We start from the raw sequence: 27,801 nt of genomic DNA, 5'->3' as shown, positions 1-27,801 counted from the left end.
GGAAGAAAAGTTTGATGATTTGGTCCAAAAACTGAAAACTTTTTACACAACAGTGTTCAAAACAAACCAGAACATGTTTTCTAATACGTTTCAATTCAAACTCTGAAACCCTGATGTGTTTAGGCAGAAAGAGCCATTTGTGGCTGTTCTTTAATGCAGGAAATGTCCTGCTTCATGTCTGAGATATAAGAAACCAAGAACAAAGCTGCAGGTCAGTAGAAAAACAGACAAACACAGCAGTTAATCACTGCTCCTGAGGAACAACTGAACTTCTAATCATCAACACTGTGCGATCGTCTCTGCTGCTTCACAATAACAACAGTTAATGTTCAGAACAAACTGGGAGCTTAGTGAAGTAAACATGTATCAGTTAATGAGAGATGAGCAGTTCTCTGTAGGAAAGCTGCCTTTAGGTCCTACTGAACTCTGGGAAATGTAGGACATTAAAACTACACTCCATGATGTGATGTGGACACATCAGCTGAACACATTTTAACTTTCAAACTAACAGTGAGGTGGTGTCGATGTGAGAACACAGCTCCACAAATGTTCACTACAATCATTTACCTGAGCTGTGAGATATAAGGCAGACACTGTAGGAAACTCCTCACTTCACTCTCTTCATCTGACCATCCTGTCAGCTTCACTGGTTTCTTCTGTGGTTGTAGTTTCAGCACTTCCAGGAGGATGGAGGTCTTTCTCTCTGAGAGGTTTATGGACCAGACTCTAGGAGCTGACTGGAAAACTGACAGTAATGATGGAAGAACTCTCAGACCTGTTTTAGTCTCATAGTCCTTCACATGGGAGAACAGATCCAACAGGAAATCACACTGATATTCTGGATTATGATAATCACCCAAAGGGAATGTTTGATATGTGCAGACTGATGATAACAGCTCCAGTATCTTCTCTCCTGTCTGCTGTTCTCTCTCTGCTGCTGCACAGAACAGATTCACAAAGATCCTGGGTTGGTCTGACTCGTTAAACCAGCGTCTGACACTGAAATGAGAATCAAACATTTTGTTTCAATATCAACAGCAACAAAATTCATGTAAAACTGGTTTTACAGGTGTTTCTTCTAAAAGCCAACAAATACCTGCTAATGAGCAAAAAATTACATGAAACATGAATCAGTGTAAAATACAATACAATAACAGGATAAATCATACATGGAGTTTTTACTTTTACTCACTGAAATTCTTCTAAAATGTTGAAGGAACCACAAACATCAGGCTACAATGGTAAATCCTCAGTATTTTTATCAATTCATCTGCTTCAAAGCTCAAAATACTGGAGCAGAAGTTTAAACATCCATTATTCTGTAAAACTATCAAACTTCACACACTGATGTTGTAGCATATTGAAGATTTGCAAAGCTCTACTTTCACTTCCATGTGACGTGTAATTTCATTTCAGTGAAGCTACAGAAAAATAAAGTCATTCAAATATTCGACTAAGTTCCAGACACTTTACTGTCTGTATCAGAGTCACAGGAGCCACTGAATGAGGGTTTGATCCAGCATCCACCACTGATATTTGATCAGAGAAATTATAAAGTCAAAATTCACCACTTTAAAAAATTCCTTAAGATAATTTGTAAATCAAACTCTTAAACCCTGATGTGTTTAGGCAGGAAGAGCCATTTGTGGCTGTTCTTTAATGCAGGAAATCTCCTGCTTCATGTCTGAGATTTAAGAAACCAAGAACAAAGCTGCAGGACAGTAGAAAAACAGACAAACACAGCAGTTAATCACTGCTCCTGAGGAACAACTGAACTTCTAATCATCAACACTGTGCGATCGTCTCTGTTGCTTCACAATAACAACAGTTAATGTTCAGAACAAACTGGGAGCTTAGTGAAGTAAACATGTATCAGTTAATGAGAGATGAGCAGTTCTCTGTAGGAAAGCTGCCTTTAGGTCCTACTGAACTCTGGGAAATGTAGGACATTAAAACTACACTCCATGATGTGATGTTTATGTGGACACATCAGCTGAACACATTTTAACTTTCAAACTAACAGTGAGGTGGTGTCGATGTGAGAACACAGCTCCACAAATGTTCACTACAATCATTTACCTGAGCCGTGAGATATAAGGCAGACACTGTAGGAAACTCCTCACTTCACTCTCTTCATCTGACCATCCTCTCAGCTTCACTGGTTTCTTCTCTGGTTGTAGTTTCAGCACTTCCAGGAGGATGGAGGTCTTTCTCTCTGAGAGGTTTATGAACCAGACTGTAGGAGCTGACTGGAAAACTGACAGTAATGATGGAAGAACTCTCAGACCTGTTTTAGTCTCATAGTTATTCACATGGGAGAACAGATCCAACAGGAAATCAGACTGGTATTCTGGATCTTTATCATTCCTGCATCTGTCATCAAAAGGGAATGTTTTATATGTGCAGACTGATGATAACAGCTCCAGTATCTTCTCTCCTGTCTGATGTTCTCTCTCTGCTGCTGCACAGAACAGATTCACAAAGAACCTTGTTTCTTCTGAACGATTTGATGGTTGAGGAATGAAACTGAAAACACAGGATTACCAAAACATGATTTTATTCAAATAAAACTAAAGCTTTTATCTAAACTGGTTTGTTGAATGTGTTCTGCTTAAATTATGTTTAAATATAAAACACTAAATATGGGTTAAATACAATCAGAATTGATATGAAGGACAATCATTTACCTGAGCTGTGAGATATAAGGCAGACACTGTAGGAAACTCCTCACTTCACTCTCTTCATCTGACCATCCTGTCAGCTTCGCTGGTTTCTTCTCTGGTTGTAGTTTCAGCACTTCCAGGAGGATGGAGGTCTTTCTCTTTGAGAGGTTTATGAACCAGACTCTAGGAGCTGACTGGAAAACTGACAGTAATGATGGAAGAACTTTCAGACCTGTTTTAGTCTCACAGTCCTTCACATGGGAGAACAGATCCAACAGGAAATGAGACTGGTATTCTGGATCTTTATCATTCCTGCATCTGTCATCAAAAGGGAATGTTTGATATGTGCAGACTGATGATAACAGCTCCAGTATCTTCTCTCCTGTCTGATGTTCTCTCTCTGCTGCTGCACAGAGCAGATTCACAAAGATCCTGTTTTTTTCTGAACGATTTGATGAGTGAGGATAAAAACTGTAACAGTGAGAAAGAAACATTTTGTAAATATCTGATCTCAGCTACTAAAAAAACAAACACACACTATGAACAGATATTAGCTTGTAAATGTCCTGTATTAAATGAAATGTAATTTTACTTGGTGGATGAGTTTTACCAGACATGAACAATATATGAATATATTACAAAGCAAAACATCTAAAAGTCATTATCATGTCCAGTAGTTGTACAACAATTCCCATCATGCAATGCTTCATCCTGCTCTTGAGAAGACAGATGTGTAAACTACCATCACGTTGAACTACATGTGTGAGTAGAGACACAAAATGATGATGATTCATACTGAAGGTGTCTGAACTCTTCATTTGTTGTTCACTGGTACAAATCTTATCATGGTCAGTAAAGTTCATTATAGTTAGAAACTAAGAGGCAGCTGAACATACTTCTCTTTGGTTTCAGTAACTGTTTTAAAGATACTATTATTTTGGATTCACATCATTCTCTGAATTACATTTGTGTTTCAACGTCATGTTTTTCTATTAGCAGGGCTGAATTCTTACATTTTTATTCTTCTTCACATTTCATTCTATCTTTGCTCTGTGTGTTTGGTCACTGATCTTCATGAAGACAAGTTACTGTCAGTGTATGTTTGATATTAGACTTTAGTGGAATAACATCAGTCTGAGAACACGAACACACACACACACACACACACACACACACACACACACACCATTATAATGCTACAGCTGCTCAAGGTGAAGTTGACATTAACTACATTAGATTAGAAACTGTTGGGATGTTTAAATTTGACTCCTATTTTATAAACTTATCATACACAAATACAAAATATCAAACTACCAATTAAGTAAACTACTCTACTAATCTTACAAATCATTTCATTAGTAAGATGATGTTAGAACTTCTGCAACATAAAACATTTGCATAACCCACTGTAGAGTTAAATCATGTTCCATTTACCTGAGCTGTGAGATATAAGGCAGAAACTGTAGGAAACTCCTCACTTCACTCTCTTCATCTGACCATCCTGTCAGCTCCACTGGTTTCTTCTCTGGTTGTAGTTTCAGCACTTCCAGGAGGATGGAGGTCTTTCTCTCTGAGAGGTTTATGAACCAGACTCTAGGAGCTGACTGGAAAACTGACAGTAATGATGGAAGAACTCTCAGACCTGTTTTAGTCTCATAGTCCTTCACATGGGAGAACAGATCCAACAGGAAATCAGACTGATGTTTTTGATAATTATAGATCTGCATATATCTCTCATCTACAGGGAATGTTTCATATCTGCAGACTGATGATAACAGTCCCAGTATCTTCTCTCTTGTCTGCTGTTCTCTCTCTGCTGCTGCACAGAACAGATTCACAAAGAACCTGCGTTGATCTGAAACTCTAAACCAGGGACGAACACTGGAATGAGAATCAAACATTTTGTTTCAATATCAACAGCAACAAAATTCATGTAAAACTGGTTTTACAGGTGTTTCTTCTAAAAGCCAACAAATACCTGCTAATGAGCAAAAAATGACATGAAACATGAATCAGTGTAAAATACAACAATAACAGGATAAATCATACATGGAGTTTTTACTTTTCCTCACTGAAATTCTTCTAAAATGTTGAAGGAAACACAAACATCAGGCTACAATGGTAAATCCTCAGTATTTTTATCAATTCATCTCCTTCAAAGCTCAAAATACTGGAGCAGAAGTTTAAACATCCATTATTCTGTAAAACTATCAAACTTCACACACTGATGTTGTAGCATATTGAAGATTTGCAAAGCTCTACTTTCACTTCCATGTGACGTGTAATTTCATTTCAGTGAAGCTACAGAAAAATAAAGTCATTCAAACATTCGACTAAGTTCCAGTCACTTTACTGTGTGTATCAGAGTCACAGGAGCCACTGAATGAGTGTTTGATCCAGCATCCATCACTGATATTTGATCAGAAAAATGATAATATCTTGTGGAAAATCATAAATAAAATAAACTATTTTTTTCTAGTATAAGCTGTATCAATCAATTTTCTGAATTTGAAGGTTGTTATTCTGAGGGAAAGTTAAAAAATGCAACACAGTTTCTCCTTCACTGCTCTGTTGTCACACTTCTTTCACAGACGTCGTATTTGCATTGTCATTTACATCAGCGCTTCCTCGGTTGACACTAACTGTTTCCCCTCAAGACATCCTGCCTCCCACTGATGTCTTAGATAGACACCAACCATAAACTGCCTACATCTGAGTATTTGCTTCCCAGTAGGGAACCAGAACTGTTGATCAATGTCAAGACTTAAAAGACATGAGGAGCAAAAGGCTTATTAATATTCATTTCATTGACTCATTGCTTGTGTCATTGTGTGAACTTAGCTGTGAGCTGAGTGGTTAAAGGCTGAGCAGCCTGTGAGGCCTCATCAATCTGATTGGCCTACTCAGAACAGTGTAGACTGTTCTGCTGTGTGTTTCTTCCTTTTGCTGATTAAACTCACTATAAACATCACTTGTGAGCTGCCTCTTGACTTTCCTTAAAGTTTTTGCCACGACAGTTATTGAAAATTAAGAGTGAGCATGTATTTGGTTTTTCTAACCCCCCAGTAAGAATCAAGACTTGGGGTAAAACTTTAGCTCACTACATTTCAGTGTGAGAAAAGATTTAGTTTAATATATGAAGTGACACTGGGGTGAACAGTTCAGCAGAATATGTTTTGGAGGGCTCCCTCTACTCAGACAGAACAGGCCTGGGTAAGATGTAACAGGATTGAACGTGTTCTTCCAAGGACAGAGACCAGTCCTCTGGTGGACACAACCAAATCAGGAGGGAACTTTGTGACAACAATTATTGGATATAACATATTGTTGAGGTAAAGTAAAATCTTTTATCCCCCTGGGAGGATTTATGGTGCAGCCCAGAAAACAGTACCAATAAGTCAATAGCATATTCAGATTTTCAGATCCAGTTCAAATCCGTCTCAGTGAATTGACCTTTTTTGGGAATGAACATAACTTCACATTTGACCTTTTTCTATGTTTTGAATGTTTTAGGGAAGAAAAGTTTGATGATTTGGTCCAAAAACTGAAAACTTTTTACACAACAGTGTTCAAAACAAACCAGAACATGTTTTCTAATACGTTTCAATTCAAACTCTGAAACCCTGATGTGTTTAGGCAGAAAGAGCCATTTGTGGCTGTTCTTTAATGCAGGAAATGTCCTGCTTCATGTCTGAGATTTAAGAAACCAAGAACAAAGCTGCAGGACAGTAGAAAAACAGACAAACACAGCAGTTAATCACTGCTCCTGAGGAACAACTGAACTTCTAATCATCAACACTGTGCGATCGTCTCTGCTGCTTCACAATAACAACAGTTAATGTTCAGAACAAACTGGGAGCTTAGTGAAGTAAACATGTATCAGTTAATGAGAGATGAGCAGTTCTCTGTAGGAAAGCTGCCTTTAGGTCCTACTGAACTCTGGGAAATGTAGGACATTAAAACTACACTCCATGATGTGATGTTTATGTGGACACATCAGCTGAACACATTTTAACTTTCAAACTAACAGTGAGGTGGTGTCGATGTGAGAACACAGCTCCACAAATGTTCACTACAATCATTTACCTGAGCTGTGAGATATAAGGCAGACACTGTAGGAAACTCCTCACTTCACTCTCTTCATCTGACCATCCTGTCAGCTTCACTGGTTTCTTCTGTGGTTGTAGTTTCAGCACTTCCAGGAGGATGGAGGTCTTTCTCTCTGAGAGGTTTATGAACCAGACTCTAGGAGCTGACTGGAAAACTGACAGTAATGATGGAAGAACTCTCAGACCTGTTTTAGTCTCATAGTCCTTCACATGGGAGAACAGATCCAACAGGAAATAACACTGATGATTTTTATAATCATAAATATTCCATCTCTTCGAGTATCCACCTTCCAAATACAATGTTTGATATGTGCAGAGTGATGATAACAGCTCCAGTATCTTCTCTCCTGTCTGCTGTTCTCTCTCTGCTGCTGCACAGAGCAGATTCCCAAATATCCTGGTTTCTTCTGAACGATTTGATGACTGAAGATAAAAACTGGAACAGTGAGAAAGAAACATTTTGTGAATATCTGATCTCAGCTACAAAAAAAAACAAAAACACACACTATGAACAGATATTAGCTTGTAAATGTCCTGTATTAAATGAAATGTAATTGTACTTGGTGGATGAGTTTTATCAGACATGAACAATATATGAATATATTACAAAGCAAAACATCTAAAAGTCTTTATCATGTCCAGTAGTTGTACAACAATTCCCATCATGCAATGCTTCATCCTGCTCTTGAGAAGACAGATGTGTAAACTACCATCACGTTGAACTACATGTGTGAGTAGAGACACAAAATGATGATGATTCATACTGAAGGTGTCTGAACTCTTCATTTGTTGTTCACTGGTACAAATCTTATCATGGTCAGTAAAGTTCATTATAGTTAGAAACTAAGAGGCAGCTGAACATACTTCTCTTTGGTTTCAGTAACTGTTTTAAAGATACTATTATTTTGGATTCACATCATTCTCTGAATTACATTTACATTTTTATTCTTCTTCACATTTCATTCTATCTTTGCTTTGTGTGTTTGGTCACTGATCTTCATGAAGACAAGTTACTGTCAGTGTATGTTTGGTGTGAGAGAAATTTTCCTACAAAAGCAAAAAGCCTGTTCATGGTGACCAAATGCTGCTTTCATACCTCAGCAGATCTTCTGTCTGCTCTGTCTTTAGACCAGAGCTTCATCAGGAAGCTGTCCCAGCAGGGAACACATAGACGATGAGTAGTCTCAGAGACTTGCTAATTAGATTCCTGTATGTTTGTCGCTAAGGTTGATTTGCATTGGTTATTCCTTTGTCCTTCTATGTGAATTCGGCTGATGAGCTTAGTGGTTAAAAAACACCATAACCTGTAAAACCTTGTCAATGTGATTGATCCACTCTGGAGTGTAGTTCTGTTCTGCTCTGCATGTTTCTGCCTCTTGCTGATTAAACTCACCATAACCAAGACTGTGAGCTGCCTTTTGTCTCCTCAACTTGACTTACAGCAAGTAACAACTGATTCCTCCCTGTGGTTGAGAAGCTGTCCTCCTGAGGAGCCACATGATCCAATCTAGGAGTGATATGGACCATAATAGCAGGGGAGAAGCACGAGCAGAACAGAAAAAGGTAAGAGAGCTCTATGAAAACTCCCTAACAGGCTGCATAGGTGACCAGACATTGTCATTGTAGATGAACTGTTGTGTTAAAGATTACTGTTGTATTCAGCGCAGTGAAATCTGAGTCACACGAGGAAAGATAGAGCTAAAGAACAGGGTACAAGAGAAATAGTACTGGCTACTAAAAGAAGTGAGCGTCTGGCCTGGCCACAGTTTACCAACTGAATTGTTACCATCATGTGGAGAAATTTACAGTTTTAATCAATTTACTGAATAGTGTCAATTGTGGTTTAAATAGAAAGCAGAGGACAGAGCAACACAAGTCTTTGTCCAAAATGTTCTAACACTGTAATCTGTCTCTGAGTTTCATAAGGTGATTCCAGGTCTGGACTCTGCTCCTCCACTCCCTCCCCCACCATGCTAGAGCCAACAGTGAATGGAGATGAGACTAAGCCAGAACTCCTCCATCAGCAGAAGCTCAACTACAGGACACACCACGTCCAGAGTCATGACCAACCAAAGAACTTGTGGCAAAGAACAAGAAATGGGACGTGGCAAAGGAAGAAGACGTTACTGTATCCAAGAAGTCTGTTTTCAGTGTGGTGAGAAAGGACACTGAACAGGGGACTGTTCTGGAGATATGCAAAAGACTGACTGGGTGGGAGAGTGGGGGGAGCAGACCCCAGATCATGCGACATCAATACAGGAGCATATGTCAGATCAGGTGACCTCCACCCACACACTCAAAAAGGAGCAGAATCCAGGTAGGACCTGCATAATTTTACAAAGTATTGTCATTCTGATAAGTAGCAGCTATTTCCAGACTTTTGCCGTTGAAAAATCATGATGTGATATTTAAGTTGATTCAGGAGCTACAAGCTCTATTCTGAAGACTGACTCATTCATTCTGAGGTAGATCATATCTCACAATAGGTGCTAGTGGAAAAACAACTTTGTTTCAGAAAGTTGCTCTGTTCCTCTCAAATGCAGATAGTTTATATACATTCACAATGTGCATATGATAATACTTATGTTACACAACAGCTTACAGACTTTACACGCACACACAGCACATATTCAGAAACTTTTAGGCATCATCAAACACTGCAAAGCACATAGGACACAATGTAGATAATGGGAGGTTGGACAAAGACTGTTGCTGTTGCCTCTGTCTCACTCTCCTCTACACAGGAAAAACTCTTTATGGGAAACACTCCACATGTCTGATTGGTGAACCCTTTGACCTGAGTTGGAAAATTTGGGAACATGGTTGCAGAGCATGTTGTTCCTGTTGGAAGTCCAACCACCAGCCTCAGATCCTAGGATGGAATACAGCAGGAAGGGTGATGTACATCGTACGCAATCAGTTGCACAAGCTTGTAGAATTGAGCTCATTTAAAGCCATAACACCGCACATGCTGTGCCCTTTACTATCATAGAAACTAGTTTACTACCAAAGCTCGAGCAAATTCCAAAATCTTTGGGCCATAAATATGGCGTATTTGTAAATGTATATGCATATGTGTAAAGCCTGTGTTCGAATCCTTGTTAACAGCAGGTGTAATAATTTCAGGTGAGAATTCTCTTGTGTGTGTTACCATATTTTTGGTAAAAAAGTAAGAGACCAAGCAAATGAGTGGTGCATTGTTCAAATTCACAGGAGGTGAATGCAGCCACACACCCCACAGCACCTTAAGTAAAAATCTACAAATCATTCTTTCTCTGGTACCAACAAATATGACCAGTTTTTGTGTTTGCTACAGAACGTAGATGATTTGCTAATTTGTATTTTGTATTTGTAAGTTTAAAGAAACATGCAAAAAATGTATATGGTGCAACTGTTAAAACATCTTGTTGACAATGGCCATGAAGTGATTCTTTCTAAACTGCAGTTTGCAGACTTGTTCTCTGTGTGAAGTTTAATCTTAATATTTTTGTTGTTGTTGTTTGCACTTTATGAAACCATGTGAACTCTTAAGAAAAAGTGTTGCCCAATACTCTAGTTGTTGAACAGAAAGACAGTTACATGCCTTCTTTATTATGCCAACCTCATTTGATTAGCTGTTCTGAGATGTTGCTTGAAAAGTCCAACATTGCTGTGAAAAGATGTTCTATATGTTGAACCCTGCTACTCTGCTGCCTGCAGAGGAGGATGGATCCTCATAACTGCACTGAGGTAATAGAAACCATCTGTACTTCCAGACCTGATATCACAAACACACTAATTCTGAATTCATAAGAGTTACGATGGCTTTGATTCTTAGTTTGCAGCTGCTACAGAAGGTTCATGATAAAACTACCCTCTAACTTGTCTGCACACGCTGGTGAGCTGAGAGCTCTTACTGAAACCTATAAACTATCCATTGATATGAATGTTTATGAATGAATGATTATTTAGACTGACTACATTTGTTGTTATTCAAACAGACAAAGGACTTTTACGTCATCAGACACAACACTAATTGCACATAGTTGTTGTTGCAGCTCTTTCGATCCTGTCCTGTCGCCTACACATTGGTAACAAAATGTGAAACACTAACATTAACAAAAGAATCTTTCTACAGGTAATTCAACAGCAGATGCAGCTACAGAACCAGCAAACAAATGTTGTGGGACAAATGTTTCACCTTACACAACTTTCTCCTCACAGGAACTGAATCTACAGACCATGCAGTCACTAGCAAGTGTATCTAGAAAACTTTGAGAAGACATTATGTGCACCATTGCAAAAAGGGACATGTATTGGTCCAGAGATAAACTTTATTTAGCTAATTCATATTTTCATTTGTATGCAAAGCTAGTTCATGGTAAACACCACATTTGCAAAAGAGGGATGTGTCCATATTGTAACAGCTATTGCTACAGAAGGTTTATATACCAGGGTTCTTATCTGTGCAGCACACAATGCTCTGGTGCCATTAAATGCAAGGTCACCCCCCACCTGATGGGCTTTTCGAACATTGAATGATTGACTTAATTAAGCCCTGTCAGAAATAGAGACATTGCTTGACTATGGTTTGCATTTTTAGCAAGTGGGCTGAGGTTTATTTTCCTTTTTTCCCAAACAAGATGCATCTGCTGTGGTAAAAAGGCCCAAACACATGATCATTAGGTGAAGTATTCCAGAAGAAAGTTATTAGTGACAATGGTCCTGGGTTTACCATAAAGGTGTTGAATGATTTGTCCAGCTAATTTGGGTTATTTCTCAGTATTGCTGCCTTATCACCCCCAGAGTGCAGGTACGATGGAATGACCAAATTAACAAAATGTGGTGAAGTAACAGGTTTTAGCGTAGTACTTATTCAGAACAAACAAACTCTGACGAGTTTGTCATGAAGATGTGATCTTTTAACTATAGTGTAAACTCTCTCAGCTGTTTGTCCCCAGGTGAAAGCAGCCCTGTCTACACCTGCAGGCATCAGCCAGCAAGATCTTAAACCAGGTGACTGGGTGCTCATCAAGGACCACTGGAGGAAACACTGGAAGCAGAGACGTTTCACAGGATCACATCAAGTACTACTGACTACTAATACGGCAGTGAAGGTGGAGAGATACGTTGCGTGTGTCCACACCAGCCACTGCAAGAGGATCCTCATACCAGAACCGGAAAAGAAACTACAGCCAGATGCACACTGACTCGACAAGCAGACAATCACCGTGGAGGACGACCTACAAGCCACAGATGATCAAATTTGTCCTCTGAATTGTTCATCTCGGTGAGGGGGGAGAAGTGATGATTGGGCTCGAACCACACTTCAAGTTCGAACAATCTTCAAGAAAGGTGAATACAGGAAGGTGACAGAGGTGACATCTGCTGCCCAATGATGGAGAATCCCACACGGTAAGAGCACCCACTCAAACTGAAGGAGTGGAACCTGAAGATCAGATTGTGCACATTTATTCTCTTCACCACGGTTGCAGAAATCTTGTGGATGATTCATGAATTATAGCAGAATCAGACAATGTTAGTAAAGTTCTTCTGATTGACTGCATCATCATTCGAGCCTCCAGACAGACGACCTGGGACACCAATGACATTTTATTCCAAAAATGCCATAGTGCAATATCCATCATTGTCTCCACACTAAGCCACATCAAGCCTGCACTGGGAGCTAAGTTTGTCTGCTTCAATCAGACCTATGGAAATGTGTCAGTAGGCATCACACCACTGAACTGCACAAAGACACATACCCTCTACCCACCACTTAAACCTGGACATTCACAGAGCTCTGAAGTTGCCAAGGAGATTATTGAAGATGGAGTTTATGGCAGATGCTGCAAGAGAGATGCTTTTGATGCAGGAATCAATCCCGTGCTGAATGTGTACTGGATGTGTGTCAGGCCAACTTGAGCTCTGCCAGCTAACTGGACAGGAGTGTGTGCCCTTGTCATGCTGGTCCAAGAAATACACGTACTCCCAGTAGCTGCCTCAGACATTGCACACTGGTCTACTGCACCACACCACCGCATGAGACGAGCACTCCAGAAACCTCTGGGATCATGTGACACTGAAGTGTATATTGATGACATCAGAGCACCACAGGGATCCCAAATGGATACAAGACTGGTAGCCAGATTGCAGCAGGATTTGTTTCCTCCCTTTGCTGGTGGTGCACAACCAACAAGAATGTTGATTGGAGCAACTACCTGCATTACAACCAACAGAGATTCATCAATCACACACATGATGCCATTGGAGGTACAGCTGAGCAGTTGGCAGCAACATCACAGATGAAATGGGAGAACACTGATCACTCCATCTCACACCAAGTGACTATCCAAAGCCTTCCTTTATTTAGGGACAGTGCTTCCCCTGAATCCTTTCACATCCCTAACTGGGAACCTCCATATCATGAGAATGACGACATAGCATCTAGTCCTTTTCTCTGAGGGTCAGCATGTATTTGGTTTTTCTAACCCCCCAGTAAGAATCAAGACTTGGGGTAAAACTTTAGCTCACTACATTTCAGTGTGAGAAAAGATTTAGTTTAATATATGAAGTGACACTGGGGTGAACAGTTCAGCAGAATATGTTTTGGAGGGCTCCCTATACTCAGACAGAACAGGCCTGGGTAAGATGTAACAGGATTGAACGTGTTCTTCCAAGGACAGAGACCAGTCCTCTGGTGGACACAACCAAATCAGGAGGGAAGTTTGTGACAACAATTATTGGATATAACATATTGTTGAGGTAAAGTAAAATCTTTTATCCCCCTGGGAGGATTTATGGTGCAGCCCAGAAAACTGTACCAATAAGCCAATAGCATATTCAGATTTTCAGATCCAGTTCAAACCCGTCTCAGTGAATTGACCTTTTTTGGGAATGAACATAACTTCACATTTGACCTTTTTCTACGTTTTGAATGTTTTAGGGAAGAAAACTTTGATGATTTGGTCCAAAAACTGAAAACGTTTTACACAACAGTCTTCAAAACAAACCAGAACATGTTTTCTAATACGTTTCAATTCAAACTCTGATCTGTTTAGGCAGGAAGAGCCATTTGTGGCTGTTCTTTAATGCAGGAAATCTCCTGCTTCATGTCTGAGATTTAAGAAACCACAAACAAAGCTGCAGGACAGTAGAAAAACAGACAAACACAGCAGTTAATCACTGCTCCTGAGGAACAACTGAACTTCTAATCATCAACACTGTGCGATCGTCTCTGCTGCTTCACAATAACAACAGTTAATGTTCAGAACAAACTGGGAGCTTAGTGAAGTAAACATGTATCAGTTAATGAGAGATGAGCAGTTCTCTGTAGGAAAGCTGCCTTTAGGTCCTACTGAACTCTGGGAAATGTAGGACATTAAAACTACACTCCATGATGTGATGTTTATGTGGACACATCAGCTGAACACATTTTAACTTTCAAACTAACAGTGAGGTGGTGTCGATGTGAGAACACAGCTCCACAAATGTTCACTACAATCATTTACCTGAGCTGTGAGATATAAGGCAGACACTGTAGGAAACTCCTCACTTCACTCTCTTCATCTGACCATCCTGTCAGCTTCACTGGTTTCTTCTCTGGTTGTAGTTTCAGCACTTCCAGGAGGATGGAGGTCTTTCTCTTTGAGAGGTTTATGGACCAGACTGTAGGAGCTGACTGGAAAACTGACAGTAATGATGGAAGAACTCTCAGACCTGTTTTAGTCTCATAGTCCTTCACATGGGAGAACAGATCCAACAGGAAATCAGACTGATGTTTTAAAACACGATCCTTCATGTATCTGTCATCCAAAGGCAAAGTTTGATATCTGCAGACTGATGATAACAGCTCCAGTATCTTCTCTCCCTCTGCTGCTGCACAGAACAGATTCACTAAGATCCTGTTTTTTTCTGAAGGATCTGATGACTGGACATCAAAACTGGAACAGTGAGAAAGAAACATTTTGTGAATATCTGATCTCAGCTACTAAAAAAACAAACACACACTATGAACAGATATAAGCTTGTAAATGTCCTGTATTAAATGAAATGTAATTGTACTTGGTGGATGAGTTTTACCAGACATGAACAATATATGAATATATTACAAAGCAAAACATCTAAAAGTCATTATCATGTCCAGTAGTTGTACAACAATTCCCATCATGCAATGCTTCATCCTGCTCTTGAGAAGACAGATGTGTAAACTACCATCACGTTGAACTACATGTGTGAGTAGAGACACAAAATGATGATGATTCATACTGAAGGTGTCTGAACTCTTCATTTGTTGTTCACTGGTACAAATCTTATCATGGTCAGTAAAGTTCATTATAGTTAGAAACTAAGAGGCAGCTGAACATAATTAGTGGGAGAGCTGTAAGCACAGCTCTCACACTATTGAGATCCTTTTCTTTATTATTATTATTAGTGGGAGAGCTGTAACACAGCTCTCACACTTATGAGATCCTTTCTCTTTATTATTATTTTTCTTTTTATTTCGCCGTTTTTCGGTCACTATCTCCTCCTAGACGGTTTGTCGTAGAAACTCCGTTCCACTTCCTAATCGTAGGTCTCTTTTAGGACATGTGGGCTATTACTTTTCTCATTAATAACTTTTATACTTTTTATTATATTTCACTTTTTATCAACTTTTCTTCCCATTGAAAATGAATGGAAGCCACTTAAAACTTCCCTTCAACTTGCCACTTTTCATCTGCCTCTTGTGTCGTCATACTTTGGAGTAGAAACTTTATTTAAACTTTATACGGGTCTAGACCCTTTCAACTTTTTCTGGGTGGATCAGCTTCTTTGTATCTTTTATACTTTTTAAATAATCGCAGTTTTAGTTTTAGGTAACTTTTGGAGCTTTTTCAACTTTTCCATTAGTGTGTATTGCGGAATGTTGGAGCAGCTAGAGTGGGTGACATCACACGCACTCTAACTTTTCAGCTTCCACTTTTAGCAACTTTTTTCCTTCTTTTCCTTCTTTCCTTCAATCAACTTTAATCTTACATACACAAACTATACATCAGAATGTAGGTATTTTTGTCTTCTTTCAGTAAATGTAACTCTCATAGTGACAGGACTGACGGTTCTTTCTCCAAGAGTCCAGAAGCAGAGAGAGTGCCGTCTGAAACTCCCATTGGAGCCCATTATAACAGAGGTTCTTAAATTCTAATCAAATCACAAACGGGGGGCTGTTTTAAAATCGCCACCACGCCTTCATTTTATGGAGTATCTTCAAATAAAGTACATCAGTGTGTTCATTGAAGCCTTTTGTCACTCACAGTTTTTGAATTGTTTCGATAGGACTAATACTTTTTCATATTTTGAGCATTTTGCGAGGCATAGTCTCAGCACTTTTCCAGCCTGCCTTTGCATTTGGCTCACATGACTCAGCAGGCGGGCAGCAGTCATTGTCATGGTAACGGACACAGCTGCATGACGTCATGTAATCAGCCTCAGAGCTGTGTCCACACACTTTACCTGAGTTTTTCTCCCTCAACAGACACAGTGGAGACACACACAGACACACACCCTCACAGACAGGAAATACCCTTTCAAAATAAAAGCCTTTCATAATATGTTATCCACTTTTTAGCATTTAAATGCTAAAATGACTTTGTGGTGAAGTTTCCCTACACACACACACCCTCACAGATAGGAAACACACTTTCAAAATAAAAGCCTTTCATAATATTTTATCCACTTTTTAGCATTTAAATGCTAAAATGACTTTGTGGTGAAGTTTCCCTACACACACACCCTCACAGACAGGAAACACACTTTCAAAATAAAAGCCTTTTATCATTCTTATTTTAATTATTTAGCATTTAAATGCTAAAATGAGTTTGTTTTGAAGTCTCCCTACAGTGGACACACAAACTACCACACAGACACAGACAGGAAACACACTTTCAAATTAAAAGCTCTTTTCAACTTTTTTTTTTTCAACAGTTTTTCAGCATTAAAATGGTTCCTTCATTTCTAAGTAGTTACTTCTAGCTTTTTTCTTTACACTTTAATAGCAACTTTTTTACTTTGCTTCTTTTTTTGTTTCTTTTAACTTTGGGAATATTTACCTTTTCCTTTGTTTCTTACTACTTCTTTCCACTTTTGTTAATCAAGTTGTTGCTTTTTCACTTCTTCCTTTACACTTTTAATAGCAACTTTTTTACTTTGCTTCTTTCTTTGTTTCTTTTAACTTTGGGAATATTTACCTTTTCCTTTGTTTCTTACTACTTCTTTCCACTTTTGTTAATCAAGTTGTTGCTTTTTCACTTCTTACTTTTTTCTTTACACTTTCAATAGCAACTTTTTACTTTGCTTCTTTTTCTGTTTCTTTACACTTTAAATATCAACTTTTTACTTATTTACTTCCTCCATTGTTACTTTCTACTTTTTTTCTTTTCTGAATTCAACTTTTCCTGGGATTTTGGATTTTTTCCTTTTCTTGTCATCTTCTTCTTTCTCTTTTTGTTCGTATTTATCTCTCTTCAGCGTTTGCGGCTTTGAACGTGCAAACGCCTCTGCTCTCAGCAGCTTCTGAGCGGTCGGCCTCTACCGGGCGACTTAACAGCTCTCCCACGTAATTTCCTTGGAAATTGCCTTTTCTAGTTCTCTTTGGTTTCAGTAACTGTTTTAAAGATACTATTATTTTGGATTCACATCATTCTCTGAATTACATTTGTGTTTCAACGTCATGTTTTTCTATTAGCAGGGCTGAATTCTTCCATTTTTATTCTTCTTCACATTTCATTCTATCTTTGCTTTGTGTGTTTGGTCACTGATCTTCATGAAGACAAGTTACTGTCAGTGTATGTTTGATATTAGACTTTAGTGGAATAACATCAGTCTGAGAACACACACACACACACACACACACACACACACCATTATCATGCTACAGTTGATCAAGGTGAAGTTGACATTAACTACTTTAGAGTAGAAACTGTTGGGATGTTTAAATTTGACTCCTATTTTATAAACTTATCATGCACAAATACAAAATATCAAACTACCAATTAAGAAAATTACTCTACTAATCTTACAAATCATTTCATTAGTAAACTGATGTTAGAACTTCTGCAACATAAAACATTTGCATAACTCACTGTAGAGTTAAATCATGTTCTATTTACCTGAGCTGTGAGATATAAGGCAGACACTGTAGGAAACTCCTCACTTCACTCTCTTCATCTGACCATCCTGTCAGCTTCACTGTTTTCTTCTCTGGTTGTAGTTTCAGCACTTCCAGGAGGATGGAGGTCTTTCTCTCTGAGAGGTTTATGAACCAGACTGTAGGAGCTGACTGGAAAACTGACAGTAATGATGGAAGAACTCTCAGACCTGTTTTATTCTCATAGTCCTTCACACGAGAGAACAGATCCAAAAGGGAATCACACTGATATTTTCCCTCATTATCATCATAAATGTATTCCTCATTCAAAAACAATATTTCATATCTGCAGACTGATGATAACAGCTCCAGTATCTTCTCTCCTGTCTGCTGTTCTCTCTCTGCTGCTGCACAGAGCAGATTTGCAAAGTTCCTGTTTTTTTCTAATCGATCTGATGACTGAGGATCAAAACTGGAACAGTGAGAAAGAAACATTTTGTGAATATCTGATCTCAGCTACTAAAAAAACAAACACACACTATGAACAGATATTAGCTTGTGAATGTCCTGTATTAAATGAAATGTAATTGTACTTGGTGGATGAGTTTTATCAGACATGAACAATATATGAATATATTACAAAGCAAAACATCTAAAAGTCATTATCATGTCCAGTAGTTGTACAACAATTCCCATCATGCAATGCTTCATCCTGCTCTTGAGAAGACAGATGTGTAAACTACCATCACGTTGAACTACGTGTGAGTAGAGACACAAAATGATGACGATTCATACTGAAGGTGCTTTAGTTGCTACATTTGATCAAGGTGAAGTTGACATTAACTACTTTAGGTTAGAAACTGTTGGGATGTTCAAATTTGACTCGTATTTTATAAACTTATCATACACACATAAAAAATATCAAACTAACAATTAAGTAAATTACTCTACTAATCTTACAAATCATTTCATTAGTAAACTGATGTTAGAACTTCTGCAACAGAAAACATTTGCATAACTCACTGTAGAGTTAAATCATGTTCCATTTACCTGAGCCATGAGATATAAGGCAGACACTGTAGGAAACTCCTCACTTCACTCTCTTCATCTGACCATCCTGTCAGCTTCACTGGTTTCTTCTCTGGTTGTAGTTTCAGCACTTCCAGGAGGATGGAGGTCTTTCTCTCTGAGAGGTTTATGGACCAGACTGTAGGAGCTGACTGGAAAACTGACAGCAATGATGGAAGAACTCTCAGACCTGTTTTAGTCTCATAGTCCTTCACATGGGAGAACAGATCCAACAGGAAATCAGACTGATGTTTTTGATAATTATAGATCTGCATATATCTCTCATCTACAGGGAATGTTTCATATCTGCAGACTGATGATAACAGTCCCAGTATCTTCTCTCTTGTCTGCTGTTCTCTCTCTGCTGCTGCACAGAACAGATTCACAAAGAACCTGCGTTGATCTGAAACTCTAAACCAGGGACGAACACTGGAATGAGGAAAAAAAAAAGGTGCAATGACAGCCAAAAAAAAAAGAAAGAAAGAAAGTAAGAAAGTAAGAGAAAAAGCCCACTGTTCCACAAAGGTACAATTGTTGTTTTTTTCTTCTACAAGTCAACAAATATCTGCAAATTAGCATAAAATAAAATTAAACATGAAGGTTCAACTGACAAAAACAGGATCATTCCCAAAGTTCTACCTTCATTTCCATGTGATGTGTAAATTTAATTTCAGTGATGCTACAGAAAAATAAAGTCATTTCATGCACAACACTGCCTTCAGTTACTCATTGCTGGAAAGTAGAATTACCACCCAATTTTCTTTTGTCTGCCAGTGTTTTGAATCATTCATCAGTGAAGTTTCCCTTTCACGTCTGCAGTTAAAGCCACAAATGTGTCCTCTGTTAATGGTCACAAGTTTTCACTGCTTTGTACTCTTTGTGTCAGACTTGATTGAGTCATTCCGTATTCACTGTGTTCTGCTGAGCACTTTTTCTTTCTTATTTATTGTAATTTGGTGACAGTGACCCAGCTACTCTGTGTGAAACATTTATGGTTGGAGGCTACATTCCTGATTTCCGACACAGATCTACCGCATTAGTTTTTTCTGTCTTCATTGTGGCTTTGGAGTCTTGGTATGGATCTACCTAATTGTTTTATTATGTCGGGACCCCTGTATATGCCCCTCACTGAAATCAAGCTAAGTTTTTCAACTTTGACCCAGACAACCTCCCGATGTGTTTTACATGTGAAAGACAACTCAAGATAATGTCCAGAGCTGATTTCTCTTGACACTGTCCAGAGTTGAAATGTGAAAGAGGCTTGTGTTTGTAGTTTCAGCAGGTCTTTCTCTTGTAGTTTCACAACATAAACACCTATAACTAACTGAATTGATTCACAAGCTTCCCAGTAAATGTTTTTTTCCTGTTCCATAATATCTGTCAGTTATTACAGCAGGTTCTAATTTTATACATTAAACTCGTTAGACTATGACTTTAAAAACCCTGAAATTAATCCTAAACAGTTTCTGTTCACTGTTTTTCCTTATTCCATTTTCCTGTAGCATCGGCCCTTCTCTAGTCATCAGTAACTGAAATATAAAACTTCTTTTAAAATTCAGACAAAAGTACAACTCAAACATGCACAGAGTTAGTTACTGTAGCTTTAGTTTAAGTTAACTAGATGTTTAGTTACTAAGTTATCTGCACTAACAGTTAAAATGACACCGTGTAAGATCATTGTGGACTAACTGAAGGACCCAGAACTAACTACTTACTGTGTGATCTTATATTTGACAGGTCACTATTTTTGATTAAGATGTTTCATCTTCCCAGTTAACTGTGATTCACTCTGTTCTCCAGGACACCGTCCCCACAATGTTTACAGCCTGTTATATGAAGCTTAAAAACAGTCTTTGCAGTTCAGCTAACTGGCTCAAAGCTTGTAACCAAGGAGGGGAAACAACACAGGTAAATGCAAATTGTAAGAATTGTTTTCTAATAAACAGTCAAACCAAGAAAGAAAACAATATCATTTCTGGAGTGTGTGGTATAGGACTCTCAGTAGTTTAGGCAGTGAATGGATGAGTGAAAGATGAAGTGTGTGCATGTTGTCCAATGAGGAGAAACAAACCAAAACCTGGATGTGTGGTTCCTAGGAGAGAGAAACTAAGAGCAAGCTCATTTAACTTCAACTGACACCTGGACAGGTGTCACTAAATTAGGTAAACAATCCTCCCTGCCTGCAGTCTTCTGCAGAGAAAATGCAGGCAGGAAACAGGGAGGGTCATAATGTGAAGAATGAAGACTGCAGGGATGAGGTTCACCAATCTGTGACAAACTGGGCCAAAAATTGTGGAACAATTTCAGACAAAGACTTTGAAAATCCCACCGTCTACAGTATACAGTGTAATATCATCTAAAGATTCAGACAATCAGGAGGAATCTCACTGCACAAGGGACAAGGCTGAAGGTCAAAACTGGATGCACATGATCTTTGGGCCCTCAGACACTGCATTACAAACAGCAGCTAGAACCCTGCACCAGACAAACATGGGACAACATTACTCTCCTAAAGAACCTGGTCACTTCCAATAAATAAAAGAAGAGGTGATGCTACACAATAGTCACCATCATCCTGTTCCAGCTTTTTTGACGTGTTGCTGCCATCAAATTTCAAAATTATCTAATATTTTCCATGAAATGCTAAACGTCACAGGTTCAACATCTGATATGAGATTATGTTCTATTGTGAACAAAATATGGGTTGATGAGATTTGCAAATCATTGCCTTCTGTTTTTATTTACAACTTTATTTTGGAGTTTTCCAACGTTGCCACTGCGCAGTGAAGCCCCTGGCAGCTCTAAATACCTTGAGCTACATGGACCAAACTGTCTTTATCCACCCTGCTGTTTCTTCATTGAACCAGGACCCTGATGTCACACTGCCGTGGTCTGGCTCTGTAACCTTGGCCCCCCACAGGTAGCTGCTCCATCTCCCACAGGCAGCACGGTCGGGGCATGCTGCCGGGGCTTCAGAAGACCGACATACTACCCCGGCTCCTGAGAGGAATCCACATGCTGATCCTCAGTGCACCGCTCCACTGCATTGTGTAAGTCTTCCCGGTCTGACCATGCTTATTATTGGCGACTCCTTCGTTAGAGAGGTCCGCTTAACATCAGCTAAAACTTTTTGTTTTCCTAGAGCCACTGTCAGTGACATAACGGAGAAAATTCCAAACCTGTCAGTCCGAGCTGCTGGAGAGTTTTTACAATAGACGGTTCTTCATTTCCGGACAAGCCTGCACACATGGTTTCAACCACAAGTCTCCGCACACAGACTCTCTTACATAGACAATTTCAATCTTTTCTGGGATCGTCCTCAGTAATTCAAACAAGATGGACTGCACCCGTACTTTCTGGGACCACGGATTTTGACTGAGAACATTGTCCACAGCGTCTCAGTCTCCAGTGACTGACTGACCATTGGAAACACCTGTTGCTCTGATGGGCTCACCTCACCTGCATCCTCCGCTCCGACCCCTGATAACATCCATAGATATGAACAGTCTGAGATGTTTATAGAATCTGACGTTACCAGCCCACAAAATGCTGCTTTTATAGATTTTAGTTTTTCACACAGGTAATTGTATTATTTTAATTAATTTTATGATCTTAACCACACTGCTCTTTGCCCTATAAAGACTATGTCTGTTCCACGACCACCTAAACTATTTACAGCAAAAATGAACACAAGGGGAGTTAATCATAAAAACCTAATAAAAGTTAAAAGACTACTCCTCTTACAGAGCAAAACCCAAAACAATTAAATGTGGATCATTAAATATCAGATCTCTCTCGTCTAAATCTTTGTTAATAAATTACTTAATAAATGATCGTCAATTAAATTTATTCTGTCTTACAGGAACGTGGTTGTAGCAGTAAGAATATGTCAGTTTAAATAAGTCAAACCCCCCAAGTCATATTAATTATCATGTTTGTTAGGGTTTGTTCAAAGTAATTAAGTAATTGTTTCCAACATTAAATGTAATTGTTTATGTAATGTGTATTTGTGAAGTGTCTATGTACTGATGAGGTCATTAGTGACCATATAGCTTTGATAGTTTACCTTTAAAGTTTGTTGACCAGTGGTCAAGGAAACAATGCTATATTATCATTATGTGATGAATTGCATTTCTCATTGGCCTATATTTATAAGGATTTGTTTTTCTGCATTGAACTCTCCATCTGCTTTGATCTCTGTTTCCAATAAATAGTGTGAACAAGGAAGAGCCCGGTGGAGTTGGCTGAGTTCGGGTGAAGTGTTAAGTCACTAAGACCCCTTGATCAAGTAAAAGACAAAAGTTGACTCGTTTGGATATTTCACTGTTGTTGAACTGTATTTCCAGGTGTAAGCAGCGCTGTTGTGGTTGTTAGAACCCAACAATGTTTCTAGAAGCACAGACTGAGGTGGAGGAGTAGCAGCAATCTTCCATTGTAGCTTATCAATAATTCCTAGACCTAAACATAATTATAACTCATTTGAGAGTCTTACTCTTAGCCTTTCACACCCAAACTGGAAAACTCAAAAACCACTATTATTTGTTATCGTGTACCGTCCTCCAGTCCCTTACTCAGAGTTTTTGATTGAATTTTCTGATTTTCTAGCTGATTTAGTGCTTAGTACAGATAAAGTCATTATAGTGGGTGACTTTAACATTCATGTAGATGCTGACAGTAACTGCCTGAGCACTGCGTTTAATTCATTATTAGATTCAATTGGTTTTTCCCAAAATGTAAATAAACCCACTCACTGTTTTAGTCACAACTTAGACCTTGTCCTTACGTGTGGAATTGAAGCAGATAATTTAACAATATTTCCTCACAACTGTCTTGAAATGAGTTGAATTTACAATAATGGACTATACAGCTGCTAGTAAAAAATTCCACTACAGCAGATGCTTATTTGAAAATGCTATGAAAAAATTTAAAGAAATAATTCATCATGTTCATTCATTCATTCATTCATTCTTCATCATCATGTTCACCACCATGTCTTAATACTATGGTGAGTAGCCATCTTACTCCTGAACAAGTTGATTATCTAGTTGGTGATTCTGCAGCCTCACTGCGTATGATACTAGATACAGTTGCCCCTCTGAAAAAGAAGACAGTGAATCAGAGGAGCCGACCTCCATGGTACAATTCACAAATATGCAGCTTAAAGCAGGTGACACTAACGTTAGAAAGGAAGTGGCGTTCAACTAATTTAGAAGAATCTCATTTAGCCTGGAAAAACAGTTTAATAATGTATAAAAATCTCTCTGTAATGCCAGAACAACATGTTATTCATCATTAATAGAGGACAATAACAACAACCCCTGGTTTCTTTTCAGCACTGTAGCCAGGCTGACTGAGAGCCATAGTTCTGTTGAGTCTAATATTCCCCTTAGTATTACAGATAAAATTGTAGCTATTAAGGAAAAAAAAAAACCACCACATCCTCCCCCCAAATATTACAGATAGATCTTCATGTACAGCAGTGCTAGAGTCATCGATAAGGCCCCAATCCCTGTTAGACTGCTTTTTACCCATAGATCTCTCTGAGCTAACTTCAATTATTACCTCATCTAAACCAACAACCTGTCTGCTAGACCCTATTCCAACTAAGCTGCTCAAGGAAGCTTTACCCTTAATAGATACGTTCATATTAGATATCATCAATCTATCTTTAGAAACAGGTTATGTACCACAGGCCTATAAGGTAGCTGTAATTAAACCACTACTTAAAAAACCCTGTCTTGACCCAGGTGTTTTAGCCAGTTACAGACCAATATCTAATCTCCCCTTTATTTCTAAAATAATTGAAAAAGTAGTTGCAAAACAATTATGTGATCACCTTCATAGGAATAATTTGTATGAAGACTTTCAGTCAGGATTTAGAGTTCATCATAGTACAGAAACAGCACTGGTAAAAGTCACCAACGATCTTCTCATGGCCTCAGATAATGGACTCATCTCTATACTTGTTCTGTTAGATCTTAGTGCTGCATTTGATACCATTGATCATAACATTTTATTACAGAGACTGGAACATGAAAATGGAATTACAGGAACTGCACTAGGTTGGTTTAAATCTTATCTATCTGATAGATTTCAATTTGTTCATGTTAATGATGAATCCTCCATGCACACAAAGGTTAGCTATGGAGTTCCACAAGGCTCTGTGTTAGGACCAATACTTTTTACTTTATATATGTCTCCTTTAGGCAACATTAATAACATTAGGCAACGTTAATAATGCTTCAAGCCTACAAGACATAAAGGCCTGGATGTCCCACAATGTTTTACTTCTAAACTGAGACAAAACTGAAGTTTTGTCAGGTTCCTTTACCTCACATATAAAACAAATCTCTAGAACAGCCTTCTTCCACCTATGGAACATTGCCAAAATTAGGAGGATCCTGTCTCAAAGTGATGCTGAAAAACTGGTCCATGCATTTGTTACTTCTAGGTTGGACTACTGTAATTCCCTACTTTCAGGATGCCCCAGTAACTAAAGAGCCTGCAATTAATCCAAAATGCTGCAGCAAGAGTGCTGACTGGAACTAGCAAGAGAGATCATATTTCACCTTCACTAGCTTCTCTCCATTGGCTTCCCATTAAATCTAGAATAGAATTTAAAACCCTGCTTCTCCATCATATATAGAAGACCTCATAGCACCGTATCATCCCAGTAGACCACTTCGATCTCAGAATGCAGGCCTACTTGTGGTTCCGAGAATTTCCAAAGGTAGAATGGGAGGCAGAGCATTTAGCTATCAAGCTCCTCTCCTGTGGAACCAGCTCCCAGTTCAGATTCAGGAAGCAGACACACTCTCTACTTTTAGTACTAGGCTTTAAAACCTTCCTCTTTGATAACGCTTATAGTTAAAGCTGCTCAGTCAACCTGAACTAGCTCTTAGTCATGGTGCTATAGGTTTCCAGTAGTTGTCTTTCTCCTTCTTTGTCTCCCTCTCTCTGTCTCTTTCTGCAGGTGTCCCCGGCTTTGAAGCTGTGTGTTTTCCAGTGTGCAGCTACTGGTCCTACCAAACTGCCTGATGTGTTGCTTTGGTTACTCTTTACTTTTCTGTCTCCACTTTCTGCTCACCCCAACCAGTCAAGGCAGATGGCCGTCCACCCTGAGCCTGGTTATGCTGGAGGTTTCTCCTATTAAAGGGAGTTTTATCTCTTCACTGTTGCCTAGGGTTTGTTCAAGGGGGAATTGTTGGGTTCTCTCTATACATCTTTATAATCTTGACTTTATTCTGAAAAGTGCCTTGAAATGACTTTATTGTGAATTGGTGCTATATAAATAAAGTTACATTAAAAATAAGATTTTCTGGAACTGGGGCTGTAGATTGTACAGTTGTACCTAATAAAGTGGCCAGTGAGTATGTGTTTCAATCAATCAGTTTCATTTTACTATGGTCATGTGGTCAAAAGCATCACTGAGTAAAAACCATTACATTAAAACTACACTCCATGATGTGATGTTTATGTGGACACATCAGCTGAACACATTTTAACTTTCAAACTAACAGTGAGGTGGTGTCGATGTGAGAACACAGCTCCACAAATGTTCACTGCAATCATTTACCTGAGCCGTGAGATATAAGGCAGACACTGTAGGAAACTCCTCACTTCACTCTCTTCATCTGACCATCCTGTCAGCTTCACTGGTTTCTTCTCTGGTTGTAGTTTCAGCACTTCCAGGAGGATGGAGGTCTTTCTCTCTGAGAGGTTTATGAACCAGACTCTAGGAGCTGACTGGAAAACTGACAGTAATGATGGAAGAAGTCTCAGACCTGTTTTAGTCTCTGAGTACAGATCAATGAGGAAGTCACACCATTTGGATTTCAGAGAAGATGTGCAGACTGATGGTAACAGCTCCAGTATCTTCTCTCCTGTCTGCTGTTCTCTCTCTGCTGCTGCACAGAACAGATTCACAAAGAACCTTGTATCTTCTGAAGGATTTGATGGTTGAGGCATGAAACTGAAAACACAAGATTACCAAAACATGATTTTATTCAAATAAAACTAAAGCTTTTATCTAAACTGGTTTGTTGAATGTGTTCTGCTTAAATTATGTTTAAATATAAAACACTAAATATGGGTTAAATACAATCAGAATTGATATGAAGGACAATCATTTACCTGAGCTGTGAGATATAAGGCAGACACTGTAGGAAACTCCTCACTTCACTCTCTTCATCTGACCATCCTGTCAGATTCACTATTTTCTTTTTCCATGGTTGTAGTTTCAGCACTTCCAGGAGGATGGAGGTCTTTCTCTCTGAGAGGTTTATGGACCAGACTGTAGGAGCTGACTGGAAAACTGACTGTAATGATGGAAGGACACTTGAACATCCTTCACTCTTCACATGCTCATACAAATCAAGAAGGATGGTGTGTAAGCTACTGTTAAAAGAAAACAACGAGATGAGCTTATCCACGACACTATGAAAACTTTCTACTCTTTGATGTGCTGCTTGCAGACATAAATCCATGAACAGTCTCTTTTTCTCTGTCTCCACCGCCCCATGGTGTTGTTCCTGGTCCTGTAATCCTGGATCTCTGTAGGTCATCCTGAACCTGTGTGATAGTAAAAAAATTCATACTGCAGTTTGTTTCCTATAACAGCAGCACAGCTGGATGAATTGTGAGTCAGATTTTAGCTGTGTGGCTTTTGTTGTTTCACATTTATTTGATGAGATTATCTATGCAGTACCTTCTAGTTCCTTAATAGGAGGATGAAGTCACCCTAACTAAGGGTGTTATCTAACTAGTTCATTTCTTAGATTAGAGTGAACAGTGGGAAAAAGACAGTGCTCCCAAAAAAATATGTCATAACTCAGATGTCGGCTCGAGGTTCCAATTG

The 27,801-nt window shown here is 38.8% G+C and overlaps 2 protein-coding genes across 3 annotated transcripts in view; one reads left to right on the top strand and one right to left on the bottom strand.

Annotated features, from left to right (window-relative positions):
- LOC137125463 (NACHT, LRR and PYD domains-containing protein 12-like) overlaps positions 1-27,801 on the top strand; it is a 382,261-nt gene that overhangs the window by 308,476 nt on the left and 45,984 nt on the right. The gene's annotated exons all lie outside the window — the stretch shown is intronic.
- LOC137125449 (uncharacterized) overlaps positions 1-27,801 on the bottom strand; it is a 69,598-nt gene that overhangs the window by 32,973 nt on the left and 8,824 nt on the right. Inside the window, exons 5-7 of the mRNA XM_067500911.1 lie at positions 27,078-27,515; positions 2,080-2,526; positions 568-999 (exon numbers count right to left, since the gene is read on the bottom strand). Coding sequence (XP_067357012.1) covers positions 568-999; positions 2,080-2,526; positions 27,078-27,515 — 1,317 coding nt within the window. The remainder of the gene's footprint in view (positions 1-567; positions 1,000-2,079; positions 2,527-27,077; positions 27,516-27,801) is intronic.

Source organism: Channa argus, chromosome 4 (genome assembly GCF_033026475.1).
Source record: "Channa argus isolate prfri chromosome 4, Channa argus male v1.0, whole genome shotgun sequence".
In the NCBI taxonomy this organism is placed as follows: Eukaryota; Metazoa; Chordata; class Actinopteri; order Anabantiformes; family Channidae; genus Channa; species Channa argus.
Note: the sequence above shows the minus strand (reverse complement) of the source record. Positions and strands in the feature narration are given on the sequence as shown.